Source organism: Stylophora pistillata, chromosome 2 (genome assembly GCF_964205215.1).
Source record: "Stylophora pistillata chromosome 2, jaStyPist1.2, whole genome shotgun sequence".
NCBI lineage: Eukaryota > Metazoa > Cnidaria > Anthozoa > Scleractinia > Pocilloporidae > Stylophora > Stylophora pistillata.
In genome coordinates, this window is record NC_142520.1 from 22,602,916 (window position 1) to 22,625,336 (window position 22,421).

Sequence of the window (22,421 nt, forward strand, 5' to 3'; positions counted from 1 at the left end):
TCCTCAGCGGCGTCAGACTACGTCTCTAGGGAAAGTTATATGAGCAGTGTTGAATTTCAAACAGAAACGTAGATAACTCGCCGTTAAGCCCTGTTTCCATATAATCGTCCTTGTCGCAACAGTCGTCTCTGTCACTTGAAATACTTGGAAGCGACAGGGACGATCACATGGAAACGCTCTTGCGATCAGCCGGGACGATCCTTGCGACAGAAACGATCGGTCGTCCGAGATAGACTCGAGTTCTATCCTTGCGACTGAGACGACTGGAAATGACTCAGAAGCGATCGCATATTTTTAATGGAAACCGGTGAACACGACCCTTGCGACAGAAGCGACGCGACATATCCCATGATGCCCCGGATTAATTACAGCACGTAATTGAAAGTGGTTAAAAGGTCAAGCTTACTTGTAGTAATACTCGCGATCTTTGTCTTTCATCTCTTGAAGGAGTGTATGAAAAATTCCAAGACGTGCTCTCCTGGAATATGGTCCGAACCTAAAACCAATGCTTTCTTCGATGTTCTCTCTCGCTTCTTCTTTGCAAAACATTTCGGAGAAGCAAAAAACACGCCAAAAATCTTCTTCTTCGATCGACTGCCGCCATTTTTATTTTGGTTTTGGCGGTAAAAAGTGACTAGTCCCAGTCTTTCCACTATTTGATCCGATACATACGACTTAATGGAAACCACTTATCGCAAGGATCGCTTCAGTCGCGTCTGTCGCTTTTGCCGGCCCGGTAAGCGGCAGAGACGACTGTTGCGACAGGGACGATTATATGGAAACCGGGCTTTGGGGTTCCCTTTCTCGAAGCATTCACATTTTTGTTATTTCATGTTGTTGTTTTGAAGAGGAAAGTTACATAGAATGTATTCAGAGCACTGAAAAACAAACGTAGCGAAGTAGCGTAACATAAAACGAAACAAAATCTGCATCATTTTACCAGATTTCTCAATTCATCTTATCCGACAGCCCATCTGTAACAATTCCATTGTCTAGGTTTGGCGAGAGGGGCGAAACACTCTGTTGCGCTCGCTCCGCTCCCCTGAAAAACGCCATAAAAGAACAGAATTTTTTAAACGGCCTTCAACTTTTACAAAAAATCACAAGTCCAGCTCTACTTGAGATTCAGGGCCGTCCCTGTACCCCTTCCCAGACAGAGTCAATAACACTGCAGATAAAGCTTAAGCAAGACTCAATACTTTCCTGACAAAAGACTCAAGCGTAAGGTCTAAAAGGTGTTTTATTGAAGGCTATGGTTTATAGTAAAGATGACTCCTTTATTGACAATTTTATAGCTTGGTACAATGTTCTAAACTCGTTGCCATATCCCTCTAAAAGCCACTTTCATGTTCAGGTTTTTCTTACTGTAAAAGCCTTGTTTGACGATCGCATTTGGACCATGCTATCAAGCAGTTTGAATATCACGTGCTACAATGAGCTAGATTTCTCAAAATGAGTTAAAAAATCTACAAATGAACTACAAAACTAAACACAAATCACTACCAAATATCTAACTTAGTGATATTCTTAGACCTTTTTTTATTAATTTATTAATTTTTTTCATTTTATTTTCAAGAGAAATATGAATAATGTAAGAGTAATATGCTTGGACGTCACTTAAAGTCCTAATGCCTATCATGCTCGCAAACAAGTTAAAAAATCTAAGAAATGAGCTAGGTTATTGATAAACTACGAAATCTCTCATAAGCGATGTCAACCTGTGTAATTCTTTTTTTTTTCATGCGATCACTTGTTCGATTCATTTGTCTATTTATCGACAAGAGATACCCATGAGACTCAATGATAACATTCGCAGCTTGAGTGCAAGATACTCGCTAGTGAGTTTTGCAGAAAACTATTTATGTTGTTGTCCTACCAATTAACTCATAACTGACTTAAGTACCCAAACGTTTGTCCAAGTTATATAATGGATCCTCTCGATCAGTCGTGGAAAACGTCCTAACATTGCGAAAGTAGACTTCACTTTACTTTTAAATTACCATAATGCTTGAAAACGAGTAAAAAAGATTATAGAAATAAGCTACTTATATCACTTACTGCCTGAACACTAGTTGGTAATGTGCTATTCCGTAAATTGTTCTCCTTTTTTTGTGCCATTTTTATTCTTATTTACTTTCATTTAGAGATACTGATAAAGCAAACAAAACAAAACAAAACAAAAAAACAGAACAAAACAAACCAAACGAAACAGAACAAAACAAAGCAAAGCAAAGCAAAACAAGGCAAAACACAACAAAACAAAACAAACAAATGAAAACGACACAAGAACATAAAAGGAAACAAAAAATGCAACATTTCACTCTGATTACTACTAAGTATCTGCCATGTGAACGGTACGGCTGTCTAAGTTGTAGAGCCACATTCTAAAAACTCTTTTTTAGTCTAAAAACGCACATTAGGTGCAAAAATGCTCCTAAATTTGTTTTGAGTTAACAATGAGCCACAGAGCTTTGTTATACTAATAAATCTCTTGACATATTTGCCTCAGGATCATACTAATTTTTTTCTCTAAAATTAGCTGATTTTTTTCTTAAACTAGAGATACCTATGACACTTAACCGTCGATACGCAATCTAAGTGCTAAACATTTGCTTTTGTTAATATGATATATGTCATTTTATCAAAGTACGGTTTAAAAAAAAAAAAAAATCTGAGGTAGAACCTACTCTAGAAAAAAGTTATTCAGGAAATTGAAATATTGAATCCCCCCTAGACTAGAGAAAAGCCCCGAAGAAGGCTAAACAGTTATAATTAAAATCAGCTAATATTCATATTTAAGACCACTGAGGCATTTTCCTACTCACTTTAAGTTAATCTTGTGTACTATTAATGATAGGGAAATAACTTCATTAAAAAAAGAATCAGCATGCGGGCGTAATTTTCGGTGTTTAGCCGCTTTCCAGGTGAAGCCGTCAGGCAGCTTAAACTTCTTTCTCAAATCTATGATATCTTAGTATATGCTGGAAATAATAGACCTACAATATCAGCTAGGTAGACATATATCGCAATTGAGCACAAAAAGAAAATGGAATCAGACCAAATGAACTTTGAAACACAAACAGAACTGTCACTACACGCCTATTCAGAGATAGCACCCAATATCTTTGATACTAACTATACCATGCTACGAGTTATATAGCTAAGGAATCAATTAGGGAAATTAAAAAAAAACTGTCAGATTGTGTTGACTAAGATATTTTCACAGACACTGTACTTGATCGTTACTAGAATTACTTTTTTCTATTTCTTGAACTATTTGTTTCTTTTCTCCAGCCCTGACGGTCTCTTTGCTGATGAAAAGAGGAAAAGTACACAGATAAATGATTTCAAAACGTGTCTAATTAGTTGATTACTTGACCTGCCTATCAAATAGTCAAATAGTTTTGTAAAAAAAAAATTTTGTCAAATAATTTTTTTATCAAATAATTTTGTAGCTTTGGGCTGTCTGTTCCAGCCAAGCAGCTACAAAATGGGATAAGTGATTGCCATGCCAACCATTTAAGCGTACAGTCAGGCTGACATTCCGGCAAAAAGTCAAGCAGAAAGTCGAGCTGATAGACACAGCAGCAGTTAGGCAGACAGCCTGCCTGACAATCAAGCAGTTAAATAGTTAGATCATCTGTCAGCCATGGTCAGCCCAGCAGTCATTAGCTCAATGTAATCTGAATGCTTACTCGTCAGCTGGCCAATTGATCTGTCAGCCATACTGTTATATAAAAACTCGTTACGTTGGCTAACTTAAATTATCAAATTTAAATTGTTTTACTAGTCAATAAGCAGGGTAATAATTCGAGGAGGGCAGGTAGATGCGAGTTAACAAAGGATATGCAGCACAGGGCACTCATAGAGCCCGCTAGCCACACAGGACTCGTTTTGATTTCACTTTTTTGAAGTCATACATCGCCAAAATCAGAACGCAGATCGACGCGTATGTAAAACCGTAACCAGGACATTACAATCATTAGTAGTTACAGTGCTATGTTCTTCGCCAGAGCCCGCTTCAGTTATATCAATTGCAGTCAGAATATCGATTTTGAGCCTTGTTAGATGGACCATAAGCTTTGAATAACACATGGAAGTTTACTTTGTTTAACTGGGAAAGAAAGTCAGTGGGACTCATACATGTATTAAGAGGTTTAAGTAATCAGGAGGCAACCGTCCATGCATGTACACGGTGATACATCAAGACAAAAATAAGATATTTTTACCCTTCATTTTAAATGATATGTATAAGACTAATGTCGTACAGTGTAACTTTGATAAGATATCGATCAAAACGCGAGTTCTTTTCTGGGCTTTGTTTTCCACACCCCTTCAGTTAGTGGTATTCAGTATTAAAGCAAACATAATAAAGATTTACCTTGGCTCAAAAACAGAGAACTAAAGCCTGGTATCAAACACCTCTTCCTCCCCTGGATGAACTACGAAAAGACACGGAAATACAAAATATCGTAATATGAATATATTATTTCTAACACAATGCTCGCTCGTCTGTGTTGAAGTGTTTATCAAAATCATTATTCATATTTTCTCTATTTAGTGTACATTTGAGCAAGTACCTGTCAAGTTATAGATGTTATAAAAAGGGAGTCACTCAACAAATTCAAATGTGACATACATCAAATTTCAGTATTTCAAGACAGATTTTGGCTCCTCATTAAGACGAAGTATAATAATACCTAGTGTTTTCATTTTTCTCTGGAATCAGTCACTTCGGATGTGGATCACCACGTTCCGACTCTCTTTAAGCGATAAGTTGGAGTGATTATGTGTCACTTTATGAACACTTTGACTCTATGTTGGCGGATTTAGAGGGTATTTTACCTTCCTTTCCGATCTCTAAGTCAGGCTCAAGCTCCTTCTCTTCCTCTTCAACTCTTTGAACATCTGAAGGAGATGATGTATTTGACAAACACTATATTAGTATTGAGTTGTTCAATCTTCTTTCTATTTAAGCATGTTAAAAAATCATTACTTTTTCCAGTGAATGTAAAGATGAAAGATATGCTTCAATAATTCAACCTCTTGCCCTAACCTCATGAGTGACCGATCAAATACCACCCTCTTCTTTACCTTTGTCACTGAGTAATGGAACCAATGTCGTCAAATGTATAAAGTGGTCTTCACAGTAAACCTAACCCATGGCCCTTCCATCAAGGCAATTAATTGCTCCAAATAGCTCTTAAGTCCAAACAAAATATAGAAATGATAATGAAGAAAACTTGCACTGTATGTAGAAAAAACTGAACCTACAAAATGATGTCTATTTGAATACTTGTAATCGACGAGGTGATCGAGATGTTGGGAGAATCACTAAGTAATCGAGAGAGTTCAAACGCTCAGAGTTAGAAATTGCGACCTCTAGAAGCCTTGGTGAGGGACCACCAGTTTAACCGATCTCCATTGTCTCTGTTCCCTCAAGTAGTGAATTAGTGCATATACAAGGCCTACCCGTCTATGCCCCTCAACCCAATCGAAGCAGAGAGTCTAAACTGACCGAGGCCAAGTTAGATGTAAGATGTGTGTACTCAAAGATGCAGTAGTCCTCATTCATTTAATCTTGTTCGTTTTAAAGGAATTCAAAAGATATTTTTTTAAAGTTTCTATTAAGTCGAATATATTTTTTTTATTAACTCATCTAGAGCCTTGTTATCTTGATCGACCAGTCAAAACTCCACCTTTACCTTTGCAACTTGGCTCTGGAATCCCTTCGCTCTCCGCTTGCTCCTCAGATTTACCTGTTGTGTGATAACAAACGGTTATTGATTAGAACTAAGTAAAGTCGCTCAAAGCGACGAATAGAATGCAATTAAGTAACCCTCATGGCCACTGAGTAGGTCAACACAATTATAGTCAAATTAATAAGGTGCGTCATATAAAAGAGCCCGGAAAATGGCCCGCAAGTAAGCCAGGTACATGGCCTCGTTGGCTTTTAACTTCATACAAAGAAAAACGAAAACAAACAAAAAACAAGAACTTGCACTGTATGCGGTATTAAAGAAACGTGCTATATAATGCACCGTTACGAAAGAACTCATCGCTTTTACCTTCCTCAGTTGGCTCTTCGGTATCAGGATTTTTTTCTTCTTCTTGACCTACAGAAATACGTCATAAACAAAAGGTACTCATAGAATGATGTTACTATTTTTTTTTTTTTTTTTTCATTTTGGGAAGATCATCATTATTCAAAACAACGACAACTTCAAAATTTAAAGGATTAAGGAGAAAAGTTGACCCCTTTAGATTCACCCCAAGTAACGGTATGTATAAACCTCCATGAATAAGAAATAAATATATCTTATTAGACATTTTGTTGTGTTACTGTTGTATCGCTGAGTATTTTTACGAGTTGTACTGTATTTTGACGAACCCGTAGTGCGAGTCAAAAGAGAGATAACGAATAAAAATACTCAACGATACTGCACAACAAAACGTCTAATAAGTTACTTATTATCCAACAGACCAAATTCTTATTTCAGTGCAGGCGAGTTTCGCGGATATTCATTTACGGGGAGTGCGTGACAGAAGTATACGAAGCTGAACGTAATTGGCGTGTTGTCGTGTTGCTGTTTCTACTTTCTTCAGTAAATGAAGAAATTTCCTAGGCGTCTAGCTTTTTTTCTTTATTCGATTAATCTAATAAACTTGGATTTATATTTGCCAGCCATTCTGACTCTTCGTCGTCAGAAATATGACTCAAATTGTCCGCCATTTCTTTTTTCCAAACCTCAATCCAAATCTTTGCTTGCGCGATGCAAGAAAACCTGTCTAGCCGGTTCTCTAGAGTACAAATATCGCGTGATACTTGTACTCGTGGACGGCGTTATTTACACTCTACGGAGTGTAGTTGGATAATAAAACCTATTTTTACAAGGCCGATTTGGTGAAAGCCAAAAGAGAAATAGGCGTACGTTTTGGATTGTTTTGACACTCGCGGGAGTAAATATGACGGTCAGCCGCGCCGCACTCGTCCCGGAATTGCTCGGTAATATTTGAAGTACACATTTTCACAAGAGAGTACACTGTTCAATTTAAAATATGAATAACTAAGCTTGTACGCTCACGGAAAAGTAAACAATAATAATCAACTAGGAGCCTGTAATGGCATTTTGTTTTTGCCAGCTCCTTTTACTGTCCTCAATCTCGACTAAGCAAACTCAGGGAAGCGCTTCCAATGTTGCTATGTGACGTCATATTGGCATTGATCATCTGACGGCGGCGTATACAAGAGAACAGTAGAGTGATAGAGATAATTGCACAAAATATAACCATAAACCCACACTTCATTTATTAGGTGGAAGGTAAAGAACTGTACCTTGTGTACAATGAAGGCTGACAAAATGTACTTCATGGATGTGTCCCAAAGCAAGTGTCCTGCTTTTTTCAACAGGACATTGTGGCCGTAAGATAACATCGTGGGCAGCGGACAGACTGCTGACCACATGAATGCTAGTTTTGTAGCAGTTTGCTGCGGCAAATAGAATAACATGGTCACCCCAAGCGCCATCTTGCTCCATGTACGTTAAGTAATCAGCCCATGATGGATGTCCATGGACGAAGTAAAGCAGATCTGTTCCATCCGGCTGAGAGAAGAGTAAAATAGAGAACGAAACTTAAAGTGTAATGGGAATGGTACACTGGACGAAGTTGAGGACGTTGGAAGGAATCATCGGTTTAGAAAATATCAAAAGGATACTAAACAGTAGTAAGAACGGACAATAACCGATCAAAGTTATGAACTCAATGTTCTAAACTGGATGTAGCAGTCTATTTGCCCTTTTGAAACATCAAATGTCTAGTGTCCACTTTATCCAGAGTCAAGGCTCCCCAGTCGGGACTGTCCCATCTGGTGGGAGATTCAAACGTAAAGTACTTTTGAGAAACCTCGGATTGGCTGCCTTCTCCACAGGACAAAGCCCTTTTGACACGGAGGTCTGCATTCTGCATTCATCCGTGACCCGGACATGGTTTCTATTAAAACTCGAGAACTACAAAGCGTGTTCTACGGGTCATCCGACATATTAAACAATAATTCCCCAGAATAAAGGTGACTAGAGCTGGGTATTTATCGAGGCGAGGAGGCAAGGTAATTATCCATCACTTTCACAGACGCTGAGGTAGAAAATTATTTACGTATATAGCAGAAGGCGGTGAATGGTACTTATTAATCACTTACCATAGCCAATGAGCACGCGGTGTGGTTTATACTAAAAGCTGATGTCAGAGTATTTATGATATTTATTAACCCCTACAGGAGGAGTTGTGATGTGTTGGCCAGTTGGCCCACATGGAGATCTAACGTTCACGGTGCTCCTAAAGTAATAGTAGTTACATAGAGTGTAAGACATCAACTTACTAGTTTAGGGTTTTTTTTGAGGTACTGGACCAATATTTGTCTTAATTCGTCGTGTTTGATTTTGATTCCCATAGTAATTTCCAGTTGATCTGACAAAGCAAAGAACATGCAGTTTCCTGATCCTTCATTGTCGACAATTCTGAAGCCTTTGTCTGAAGCAATTTTCTTCAACTCAAGTTTTAGGTCTGTCTTGTCAATGACTTTGCTTGCATCGAGTTGCATCTGTTGGAGCTGAGCAATTAACTGGACAGAACCTAAGTGGACAAACGGATGAATAGACAGAGGATAAGTACCACCATGCCCGTGATTAAAGGAGGACCAAAGAAAAAAAAAATATCTACAATGTAAATATTTTTTTTTAGGTTTCTGCAAGTTCTTAATATTAAGTTTTCTTGATATATGGAGGAGCGTTATAGAAAAGGAAGTAAAAAAAGAAATCTTAACGCCTCGGTTTTCAAATTTCATTAAATCGCACTAAGTCATTTCTCCAAAAACTTCCTAGGAGATTAAAAAGATCTACACTTCGCCCTCCAAGAGCCAGATATTTTAGTCCAATACTTTTTTTTAGTTCATAGTTAAAGTAACGGGTTACTTTTGACCTAGTTAGATGAAGCTTGGATAAATACAATGAGATTATGTATACAAAACAATCAAAAAATGCTCAAATTGCTGTCAAAACTTATGTCGTTTTTCAAGATTTAGTACTTTTTATTGGTTCAAGTGTTTTCAATTCGTGGCGCTGCGCTCCGAGATTGGTCTGTAGTTTTTAGCTTCTGACGCGGCATTTTGATTTCAGTTACTATAGATTTTCTCGAAAAGAAATCAATATTCAGCCAAACGAAACATGTAGCGGTTGGTTTCATTGTAAAGCCCACATAGCTTGAGAATATGGGCCGAGTCAATTTTATGGCTGCTGCCACAATATTTCGAAAATTTTTCAATTTTGGCCACATTTGTTCTTGAGCGTTAGTTTATTGTTTTGTAGAGTGATTTATTTCCCCATTAAACAGACAAACCAAAAACCCGGATGTCAAAATCATCGTCATAATCTGTTTCAAAGAACAAGTAGATTAAACCATGTCATGATGCTGATGCTTGGTGTTTTCTTTTGAAAGAAATTCCCCTCAAATGGAGTTTTTACATAAGTTAATATTCGTGTACATTCAATTATTCATTGATTCATGAAATAAGATTGTAAAGCCTAGTTTATACGTCGCGCTACAGCCGACTTTCCTTCAGACGAATTCAATTCAAGATCCCACAGGCAATTAAATTCCACGATAGCACGATGTCTAAAGCGAATTCAATTTGTCTGGTAAATTAAATTCGTTTTAGACGTTTTATCCGTCTTGGCAAGACGGATAAAATATCGATAAGGCGTCTTCAGTTTTAACGTCGCACTAGCGTCGCGTCGAATGAAATGCATACATTTTCTTAGTTTATTCTGGCGAGCCCGCAGTGATCCGTGGCGAGCCCGCAGTGATCCGTGGCGAGCCCGCAGTGATCCGTGGCGAGCCCGCAGTGACCCGTGGCGAGCTTTTCGAGTGACACCTCTGACCAGAGACACTGCATTTAGGAAGAGTATTAAATTCGACCGTATTGATCCCGACGCATGCAACCACACCACGATTTATGTCGATGGAACGACGAATTTAATGGAATTGAATTCGTCTGAATTAAATTCGACTGTAACGCGACGAATAGACTAGGCCTAAGTTATCCAGCAAAGGCATTTTAAAAAATATAAGTATAAAAAAAGAAAAAAACAGATTTCATTTTCGGTCAAGCTTACTGTTCGTTTTATTGTCAGCAAAGGACTCGCGTAACTTGTACCAAAGTTTAATAAAACACGATCGATCACTTAGTTGAGTTATCAAGTAAAAATATATACATATAGAGAGAAAATTTAAAAAGATAATAATAATAAGGCTAATACTGTTGCCAAGGAAATTTGATAGCACTCGTGTCTCTCTTTTATTCATTCCCATTACATCATTCCTTCCAAAGCATTGGCGATTCTTAGAAATAGTTGTAGAAAGCAGTTCAAGTGGGATGAATGGAATACTAATCTTGTGCGAATGAAGCGGTTATCTATGACTTGCTTTCATATTGCATTGATAAACTAAAATTTAAAATTTAAAAAAAAGCAAATAATAGGCAAGGAATTTTATTTCAATTAATAGGACTTTGTACCTGAAGGAGATATGGCGTCATCCCCTCCACATGCTTGTTCCACTGCTATCGATGGAGTAAATGATTTTTTTTTAAGTAGAGTTATTTATCAAGTAATAAATTAGAAAACTTGATACCCTGAATGGTTACTGTCAATACACATTACCAGATCTGTGTCATACGGACGACGCAGGTATAATTTTTAGACAATACGACGTATATGTTACTTATATAAACGGATGATCATGAGATTCTCACAAGCGAGGTTCAGAAAGTGCGTTAAGAAAATTGTCATCAGGATTTTTCGAGTTGATTTAGTTTCTATATGGATTCCTCTGGCAGTTATCAAACAAAATTGATAACACCAAATTTCTTCCCACCCATGTCATATCGGGAAACCATTGCTTAATCTTTACTTATTCTACATATGATGCACAATCCTCGCAGTAGATAGCGCTACTTAAGCAATAGCGAAAATCAGACCTGAAAACAATCAGGCCTGTACAGGACTCGAACCACTGACCTCTGCGATACTAGTGCAGCGCTCTACCAATTGAGCTAACAAGCCAACTGAGAGCAGGCCGCTAAGTTGATTCTTAATAAACCGTGAAAGTGATAAATGAGATACAATGAAATATATGAAGTTCATATATTTTGCACTGCGGTATTAGATACATATGATGCACAATCCTCGCAGTAGATAGCGCTATTTCAGCAATAGCGAAAATCAGACCTGAAAACAATGAGGCCTGTACAGGACTCGAACCACTGACCTCTGCGATACTAGTGCAGCGCTCTACCAATTGAGCTAACAAGCCAACTAGGAGCAGGCCGCTAAGCTGATTCGTAATAAACCCGTGAAAGTGATAAATGAGATACATTGAAATGTATGAAGTTCATATATTTTGCACTGCGGTATTAGATACATATGATGCACAATCCTCGAAGTAGATAGCGCTATTTAAGCAATAGCGAAAATCAAACCTGAAAAAAATCAAGCCTGTACGGGACTCGAACCACTGACCTCTGCGATACTAGTGCAGCGCTCTAGCAGCGCTATCTACTGCGAGGATTCTGCATCATACGTATCTAATACCGTAGTACAAAATATATGAACTTCATATATTTCATTGTATCTCCTTTACTTATTCTATAGTGCACAAACTTATGTGTCAGAGCATGGTAAGGAATGCTATGATTTCATTCTAGATATCTCAGTATTTTCAAGAGCTACCGTTTGGTAGACTAATCAATTCTGATTAAAATGATTGAGTTCAGAGGTTTCCCATTTCATTGTCCACTTTACTAATTTTGAAATGACGTATCAATAAAAATAAGTGAACGGATAAAGCACAGACCTGGTTGCGGAGCAGGCAACTCAGGGGATTCCGCTTCTGGGATTTCTTTCTGTTTTATTTCTTGCATTTCAATTTGTTCTCCTATGGGAAAGAAATTGCAAAACAAATGGGATTACGAATGGGGCAGAATGAAACGAGAGACAGGTACTACACGCAGAGCCCCTACCGAAGAGGGGAGAAGACTTTTTATATATAATTACACTGAGAATACCCATATTTTACCGTTGTTAGCATCTCACCTTGAAATCTGATCTGTCCCTGCTGATCATTTTCTGCTTCTTCTGTTCAATAGAACAACAGCAATAAATCTGTACTGCTCTTCTCCAACCGGCGAATAAACTTATGTCAAACTTTTCGAAATATTGATTTTGAAAAATAGTTCTAAATGGCCGCTTTGTATCTTCACCTTGGAACTAGAAACGTCTCTTTATATCTTAAGAATAGTTTAGAAAATTCCGTTATTCTTCATAATTCAAGAAAATTTGCAGACTGAATTCAATTAGATCCTAAAAAATACCTTTAAAGACACCAGCCAACATAAATTGGGATCAAATCATGATTTCAAATGGCGTCGTTGCCCCTTTTCAATTCGTTAATTTATTGCTTTGTCACCAATTCTACCTTTAAACTTAGAGTCACTCACATGACTGATTTCATCTTACCTACTTCTTCTCTAGCAATTCATGTTCTTGATAACAATCCTGTTTTCACATTTTGCTTCTTACACCTTTGTGGTTTCAATAATTAATTTATTCTATTGGAAATAATGTCTGTTTTTGCCATTTCAAAGTAATTTCACCCTTATCCTCTTTGAAAAACTGATAGTATAGGTAAATAGAACATCAAACTGAACCTTCTTGATTTTTTCCCCTGCTGAAAATAGATCGAACATTGGCCCACAGCTTCCTCAGTTTTACTTTCAACACGGCTTGCACCTAAACGTTAGAAATTCATGGGCTTGTTAGTGATCTGAATGGGTATTATCAACCGTGAAAAAGCAAGCAAGAAAAGAACTGTACAATCATTTATTGCATTTTGATCTATGCGACTTTTGTGTCTCTATTTCGGGTTATTTCGCAAAAAAAAAACTCCTTTCGAATGAAATGTGATGGCTTCAAAATATTTCTTGTCCGTCAGGGAAAAAAGAGACCGTCGTCGAAGTAAACTTATCGCCAACATCTCTGAGGAACATCTATCGGTGTTTGTTTCAAACAATTATCTTGCAGTGTGTCTGTTAACCTAAAAATGACAGTTTGTCCTATTCCGAAGAAAGATAAAAATGTTACCTGTGGAGTAGAAAGGGTATACAGCAGTGGGTTGATAGCTGAATTGATCGGCAGGGCGAACACTGCAATCCACACCGCCAGATCACCAGGTGGATCAAACGTTTTCTCGACGTGCGACTTGATGCCAATGGCAATGATTGGTATCCAACACAAGAAATCGGTCAGAATAATAAAGAAGACTCTCTTAGCAAGTGCCCTTTCTCTTTTGGCCTGTGCACTTTGTGCTCTTGCTCGTATTTCACGAACAGTTCCATGCGCACCGAGCCGTCTGCTTGAAGACCACGATTTCAACAAGATGGCAACATAAGCCACCATAATGAAGATGAAAAGAGAAAAATTTAGCACGATAAAGATAGAAGTGGAGTATTCCCAGCCTTCTTGTAATTGCGGGGAAAGTTGCAGGGGCAGGCACACAACGTTCTTGCCATAATACCAGTCACCAAAGTAGTGCATTCCAGACAAGGGAAGGAATGCCATAATGCCTCCCACCAGCCAGATCACTGCGCACATTATACGAGTCTGCCTCGGTGTGATTTTTGCAAACGTGTAAGGAAACACAATGTTCTTGAGCCTGTCCCATGCAATCAGAGAGATCATCATAAGTGACACCTCACTTGAAAGGACAGACATGGCGCCATTGAAATGGCAAAACCAACCGGTGCGCCACTTATAGTCGTGCATGTAGTATTCCCCTGACCATTGGAGGTCTTTTATACCAATAATGATAAGGTAAATACCCATGATGCCATCTGATATACCCAGATTCACCAACATGATAGACTGGACCATATTGCTATCAGGGAAAAAATACTGCCACCCAACTACAAACAGAGACCCAAACAACGACAGGAGGCCGACAACCCAAAGACTTCTCCGTGGAGCAAGGTTGCGGAACATGGATTGACAGCTTGCAAAGTTGTCATTGAAGGAATATTCGCAATCTGTATTCTCTTTGAAAAGATCAAGGTGACAGCACATCAGATTGGTGTCCAGAGTTCTGGAGTTCGAAAAAAGAAAAGGAAATTTTAAAAGGTGCATAGAACATTGAGAACGAAATTATATAGATATAAAAAAAAATCGGCAAAACAGTGATTTTTGGAAGCTAAGACAAAGATGATTGATAAGAAAGTAATCTCTTTCTTTTTCATTGATTGAATAATAATAAGAAAGCCTCACAAAGTATGCTTGAAGCACTTGCGTTTGAAATCTAACTATAGCATATCATTTCCAATATTGAAATTCGAAGTGTTGGGGAACGTTTTCATGAATCCAAAGTCACTGGTGATCTGAACTATAAAAGGCTGAGCTGAGACAAAATAATTGAAATGATTACAACATGCTGCATGTCAAAGTAAGAGACGTTAAAATTTAAAGTTGTTATTACTCTACTGTAGTAAAGTTGTATGCAAGTTGCAGCGCCTCATGTCAAAATTTGACAATCCTTTTATTATTATTTTTTTAATCAACAATGCTTTCGATAAACATATACAGCCAAAAACTAACGATAAAAGCCCGACGTTTCGGCGACATCTTGGCGCCATTGTCAAGAAAAACTAAATTAGATATGCGATTTCAAGAGTAACTAAGAATCCAGAGTCACTTATTTGCATAGGTCAGCCAAAGACCTTGGCGCCAATTGAGTCTGATTGTGCGTTCAAACACAGTCGTAGTTGTTTTATGAGTAATATCTCATTAACGAGACAATCAAACTTGTCAGGGCATTTTTTCAACATCTTAAAACAATTGTGAAAGTCATCCGGAATTCTGCCCGCCGAGTGGTGTTTGCAGTCTTAGATTCTAACGCAATGAAGACTGGTCAGCGATCACTAATTTTAGGAAGGTTGTAAAAGTGGAGTCCACAAGTTGCAAGGGAAACCTCAGTTTAGAGAACAACGACTACAGTCGTTCGCACTCCTCAGTGAAGTAAGACCATGACGAGAACAGGCGATATGCGCGATCGAGGATAGTTGTCAAAAGGCCGCGCGTGGACCTATTATCAACATGACTATTGTAATGAAGGAGCAGACTGCCGCTTGTTGGTTTCATGAACACTTTAGTTTCAATGTGGGGCGCTTGGTTTAGGAGTCGAATACCGAGAAAGGGGAGCATTCCATCATTTTCGACCTCCATAGTGAATTTGATGGCGGGGTGGGTGTGGTTGAGGGTGTTGAGGAGGTCCCTTGCTGTAGAAAAATCAGGCATCACAGTCTTCATTGCGGTTAAAATCTACGACTGCAAACACCACTCGGCTTGCCAGACCCTCTATTAAAGACCAGGAATCAACTAACATAGTTAAGAAACACTTAAAAGATCTCAGTGTGAAACTCCAGACCATTGTCCAACCAGTGTTTATGAACCGCAAGATTGCCCAGGAGTTTCCGACAAGCGAACCAAAGCCTAATGCTTATTGATCAATGATGCGTTCTGTATAACTTCAAATGTGACCAGTGCGATGCTGGTTATGTCGGATACACCCGTGGCCATCTCTTCTTACGCGTTGATGGATATAGAGGAAAGACCTCGTCAGTGCGCAAACGCTATGACTGTAGACACGCGGGCAGGATTCCAGATGACTTTCACAATTGTTTTAAGGTGTTGAAAAATTGCCATAACAACTCTGATTGTCTCTTTAATGAGATGTTACCCATTAAAAAACTACGACTGTGTTTGAACGTACAATCAGACTCAGTTCGCGCCAAGGTCTTTGGCTGACCTTTGCAAATTAGTGACTCTGGATTAGAGTTAGGGTTAGGGTTTAGAATTCTTATTAGTTACTCTTGAAATCGCATATTTAATTTAGTTTTCTTTGACAATGACGCCAAGATGTCGCCGAAACGTCGGAATTTTATCGTTAGTTTTTGGCTGTATATATATATATTTATATATATATATATATATATATATATATATATTTTTATTACTTTTTTCCAGGGCAATTCATACAGCATTCGCCTCAAACATCCTTTTGAAATCATTGAGTAAAATGATAACATTGGAATCTTACACTCTGATAATGTGCGGAAAATAATCGAAAAATCCTTTGGGCAGCTCAGCCATTAGGTTGTAATGCATGAACCTGCAATTTCGAGTAGAAAGTGAAAAGTACCTTAGATTATGATGTATAAACTGTTCCATTATCTCATTTTCCCAAATAACTATTTACAAGCCTTCCCTCTGACTGCAGAAAAACTGAAAGTGAATCCACTTCAATACTCTAAATAAAATTCACACCGACATCTCATCCGATTGCAAAACATGCGACTTTATTTACCATGACAAAGATCAGTCATTTACAATGAACTTACAAAAATCGCAGTTCATTGGCATGCTTAAAAGTCGTCCTGCTTACGTCTTGTATCTTATTACCGAAGATGTTGCTGTAAAAATAAATAACAGAACTATTTACAAACAGAAGGTAAACGCTGTTTGATTCCTTAAAAATTCACATAGAGTGGCCTTTAAAGCTAAAAAGTACTCAGCTATGTTTGTTAGCGTTTTTGAAAATATTCACTTTGGTCATTAAAAGCATGTGTTACTAAAAAGGTTACCTTTTTTAGCTCAAAAAAAAAATTATCAGCAAAAATTACATTGTCGAGCATTGCAATTTTTTTTAACACGCCTGTTCTACTTCAGGTTAACATTTCGAAATCAAGATTCCATATTTGAAATGTTTCTGCTACATACATTCCATCTCCTTAGAAAACTCTAGACTTTTTTTGTACGTGATCGGCTGTACTTACAGGGACTTGAGTTTGTTAAGGCCCTTGAAAATTTTGTCAGGTAAGACCTCAATTCTGTTCTCCGAGAGATATCTTAAACAGGTGAAAAGGAATTTTCTAAATTAATATACAACTGAAACATTGTAATAAGGCATGGCACATTTAAATTCACCGTAATAATTAACATTAAATATTATCACACTCTTTGCAAATATCTATCTGATGGCAAATATTCTAATAGATTTATTATACTAGCCGTCACTGATAGAGGATTCTAACTCCATTCACTTATGAGGTGTTTCCTGTTATGGCTCCGAATATATGTTACCAACTAATATCTGTAGACAGTCTCACTTCAACTTTTATTTACCGTGCTTTTAAAATGCAGTTCAATGGGCTCGTTCTGGATTGTTTTGTAAATACAAAAGATCACCTTGGAAAATTAACGTGTCGGTTCTAAATATACTTACAAATTGTACAATTTCCCCAAGCCCTGGAACTGATCTTCATGAAGCATCTCAATTTTGTTATAGTCCATTTTCCTGAAGAAAGCACCGTGCAAAGTTTAGACTGAAAGACGCACATGTAACCGTGGATTGATATCCTCAACTCTGCTTAGAGCTTTCTTCTAAATCTACTACAGGGATTTTTTTTAGTGAATTAGCAGCCAGTTTTGATGTTTAAAATTCAGGGTGAAACATCTCCAAGGCAACAAGTTCTAAGCTTCTCTCTCTCTCTTAAAAAAAAATTATGATAAGACAAAACGTTCTTAACTGATGAAAAAAAATTTACAAATGTAAGTTTTCATAACTGGAAGCTGATCTATTTACCACTCGTTGTTATTTGCAAGACAATCCTTCGAAGTAATTTTCAATTTCTTAAAGAAAACAGAAAACCTCACTTACAGCATTTCTACTTCTGTAATGTTTTTGAAGATGTATGGCGGTAGATTTCCAAGTTGATTATTTGACAAATCCCTGAATAAAAAACAAAACAAAACAGGGTTGAAAATCTATAATTGTGAGATATCACCATTCATTCGCAGAATAAAAATCATTTACGGCTTCTGAAGAACAACTGCACCTCAACTTCAATTACCAAACACAGCTACATGATATGACATTGTGTAATTCATCTAAAAAGTTTCGCAAATGTTTTCTTAAAAATTTTCAAGACATCGAGACAATTAAAAGTACGCTTACTTTTTATCCTTAGTTTTTGCTAATCATTATGACGAATAAAGATCCTCGAGCAATTTGTCTTCCTTGATCCTATATTACTTTCGTTATAGTTTTCTAGCTCTTTAATTAGCGAGCTTGGGTTTAAAATTTATAAAAAAAAAACCGTGGTGTGTCTGTAACAAGGAATTAACATTTGGAAATTTTGATTTAGAAACATTTGTCAGACCTATCAATTTTACCATGTCTCAGTTAACTGAATATGGCGCACAGCTTTGACAGTCGGGATCTTAGAAAGTTCGGATTACCTCTTTTCATAAGATTTTATTTTATTCATTTTACTCACAGAAGTGTCAGCTTCGAAAGGCTGTCAAAAATTCCTTCTGGTAGATTATCCAATTTGCTATTTGACAAATAGCTGATTGGAAAGGCAAAGGAACAAATTGAGTCTTGATTTACCCTGTTATTTGTAACTCATAATTGAAAATACATACCGACGCTGGTCATCAAATTAGAAGTGACCAAATGCAAAGAGCTGAATGTAATCATTCATGTGCAAACAATATGTGTATTCTAGTAAAGAGGATGGAACAGGTATTGTGATACATTCGTCTTATATTAGTTAGGTCACGATTATTTTTAAACAAAACAAGCACCTGAGAACTTAAAACAGCTCACTATACTCATGAGCTGCCTTCTTTTCGAATAGAGATGACATTAAAAGCTAAAAATCATCCCCTTAACACAGCTACAAAGCTAATTACTCTAAAAAGGCGTTTGCATGTAACTTACAGTTCTTCCAGACTTTTTAGATCTTGGAATAATTTGGGAGGCAACTCAGTGAAATTGTTGTCTTGCAACCATCTGTGTTGAAAAAGAGAAATTGATGTAGTTTTATTAAGAAGCTTACAAATGACTATTCCACTGGTTGTATGTGTGTGATAAAATATTCATCGGAAGTTTCACTAGCAACCTATGTGGCTTTTTTGTTGCTGGTAAAAGGAATCCCTGACGGATGGGATTCCTCTCCTCTAATGGATGATCAGTGGATGAACTGGGAAAGTAAACTGTATGTGAGGATGGGCAGGCGTAAGTAAAATTAAAATCTTAAGATAGAATGTGTTAAGATTAGTGATTATATCGAGGGTGCAACTTCTGTAACACTGCACTCTCCGACTCGATAAAAGTTAAAAAAAAAAAACACAAAGACATTAAAAGAAAATATTTGTCTGCTGGTTATAGAGATCCGGGGGCAATAATGGAAAACAATGGAATAAATGAAAAAAAAGGTAAAGAGGAAAAAAACCAACAACTAAAGGCTAATAGGGGGGAGTGAAAGGTTCTGCTGCTATGTTGATTATGTTTTTAACCACACGTTACAAAACAATGCAACTCGACTCAATGGAAATCAAAGCGGGCGATAAATTCGTTTAAACTTATTCAATGAGAAGGAGGGCCGAAGTAGAAAATTTTGAGTTCGAGATCTTGACGTAAGGACCGAGTGAAGCGGGTTGTGTCATGTGATCAGATGAAATTTTTTCAGTTCAATTTCAACATACTGATAATGGTTCTCAACCTGATACAATATAAAGATTTCATATTTAGTTTATCTCAGTTCTGAAATGCTGAGCAGTTACTTGCTCCAGAATTTATCTTGATCAAACCTTTCGAAAGAAATATTTTTAACAAGGAAAGTCTCAGTTGTGTCAGAATTAAGAAACATCCAATAACTTTTATAATTTTGAATAATGTCAAAGTGTTATTACTTCTGTTTTTGTTATCCGTTTCCACATTATCTCCTGTGATGATTCACAAAAGAGATCTTAATGCAGCGCGATTGAGCAATACAAAATGATGAACTGTCACCATTAATAATTTGTATTTTGGGGACGAGGAATGCTTTTAAAAAGGTATTTCTACATTTACTTACAGTTCCTTTAACCCAGTCATGTCTTTGAAGGCACTTTCATTTAATCCTTTCATGTCGTTGTCATTCAGGCGTCTGCGTTATTTATTACATAAACTGATTAATATAATTAAGATAGTATTAAATTGTATTTCCCTAGACAAGGGGGATCACTGAAACTTTCCAGGCGGGTTGTCCTTGACAGATATTGGTGTTTTGACAATTAGGCATTAATTAAAAATTGACATCCGTCTCCTGAGTCAGGATCTGTCATAGGTACAATCCTAATGAATACTCCTCAAACCACTACACACACACACACACAGACACACACAGACACACACATATAGAGCTATATGACACATACATATAGAGCACATACATATAGAGCTATATATGTATATATATATATATATATATATATATATATATACATATATAGCTCTATATATATATACAGATATAGCTCTTTGGCATACAAAGCTTTGCTTTCATGTCCAAATTGAGCACTCTAACTAGGATGAGTCATTGCTCTGCAATTGCGCATGCTCGCTAGTGTACTCTAGTTTGAGCACTCTGGCATGGCTTAGACGATACCACAAAGGTTGGATCGTTTGGGGTGACCATATTGGTTCTCCTCCATCCTAGCATTAGCACTGCACTGATGAGGCCCAGAAGGCCGAAACAGTACTGTCTGCAGTTAGATATAGCTCTTTGGCATACAAAGCTTTGCTTTCATGTCCAAATTGAGCACTCTAACTAGGATGAGTCATTGCTCTGCAATTGCGCATGCTCGCTAGTGTACTCTAGTTTGAGCACTCTGGCATGGCTTAGACGATACCACAAAGGTTGGATCGTTTGGGGTGACCATATTGGTTCTCCTCCATCCTAGCATTAGCACTGCACTGATGAGGCCCAGAAGGCCGAAACAGTACTGTCTGCAGTTAGATATAGCTCTTTGGCATACAAAGCTTTGCTTTCATGTCCAAATTGAGCACTCTAACTAGGATGAGTCATTGCTCTGCAATTGCGCATGCTCGCTAGTGTACTCTAGTTCGAGCACTCTGGCATGGCTTAGACGATACCACAAAGGTTGGATCGTTTGGGGTGACCATATTGGTTCTCCTCCATCCTAGCATTAGCACTGCACTGATGAGGCCCAGAAGGCCGAAACAGTACTGTCTGCAGTTAGATATAGCTCTTTGGCATACAAAGCTTTGCTTTCATGTCCAAATTGAGCACTCTAACTAGGATGAGTCATTGCTCTGCAATTGCGCATGCTCGCTAGTGTACTCTAGTTTGAGCACTCTGGCATGGCTTAGACGATACCACAAAGGTTGGATCGTTTGGGGTGACCATATTGGTTCTCCTCCATCCTAGCATTAGCACTGCACTGATGAGGCCCAGAAGGCCGAAACAGTTATAAGCTTCTCGGCCTTTTAGCCTATGAAAATCAGGATTCTCTTTGTTCTTTCAGTTTTGATAATGGATAGCCAGGAGAGCCAATTTAATGAGCAGTTCACCAGTACCACCGACGGAACCTGGGCAACAGCGTCCGAGCTTGATGTCCCGGAGGCCTTAAAACTCCTTGAAAACAGTGGTGTGCGTTTTAGAGGCGTACCATTTATGGGCTCAGGGCAAACCAAGATCATCAAAGACCGGTCAGTGTATTTTTCCGTGGATACCTTGGTTACCTCCCAGACTATTTTGGAGAGCTTTGATGCCGCTGGCATTGACATTGATTCAATCGCCACAATCCAGAAGAAAAGTTCGAACAAGTCCTGGGTAGTCTCTTTTGTATCGCGAGCGGCGAAGGAGGCTGCTCTTGAAACCCCATACGTTGAGATCGAGGGGCTGAAAATCTTTCTTGGCGACTGCGAGAACCGTCTTGCAATTGTGAAAATATATGAGGCGCCAGCGGAGCTGCCGGATACGGCCTTAATTGGCCGCCTTAGCCACTATGGCCGTGTCCTCAGCTTCCGCCGTGATCTAATCGCGCAACATATCGAAAACGGAGTGCGAACGGCCAGAATGAATATCGCCCACAAGATCCCAAATACTATCCGCGTGGCCGGTGAGACGATACGTATCTGGTACCCGAACCAGCCTAAATCGTGTAGAAACTGCGGTGATGAGAGCCATTTGGCCAGGGAATGCTCAACAGTTCGTTGCTTTAACTGTGAGCGCCCTGGCCACCGTTCCGAAGATTGCGAGGAAGGGGCTAAATGTTCAGTTTGTTTGTCAGACGAACATCTCATTGACAGCTGCCCTTTCGTTCTCTTCAGCGCAAATATTGATGCCGGTGCGAAGGTAGAGAAAACGGAGGAACAGAAGAAAATGGAGCGGGATGAACGACTGAAACGCATGAAGGAAAAACGCGAAAAGGAAGACAAACGTAAACAGGACGAAGAGCGAAAGAAGCAAA

The 22,421-nt window shown here is 38.2% G+C and overlaps 1 protein-coding gene across 1 annotated transcript; it reads right to left on the reverse strand.

The window, feature by feature from the left end:
* Positions 1-1,222: 1,222 nt before the first annotated feature.
* On the reverse strand, positions 1,223-7,589 carry LOC148737820 (uncharacterized). Its single transcript, XM_088747225.1, has 6 exons — positions 7,337-7,589; positions 6,069-6,116; positions 5,706-5,759; positions 4,846-4,908; positions 4,382-4,442; positions 1,223-3,311 (listed from the first exon to the last, which is right to left on the reverse strand). The coding sequence occupies exons 1-5, from the start codon at positions 7,536-7,538 to the stop codon at positions 4,402-4,404; spliced, it is 408 nt and encodes a 135-aa protein (XP_088603351.1). The 5' UTR covers positions 7,539-7,589; the 3' UTR covers positions 1,223-3,311; positions 4,382-4,401.
* Positions 7,590-22,421: the final 14,832 nt, after the last annotated feature.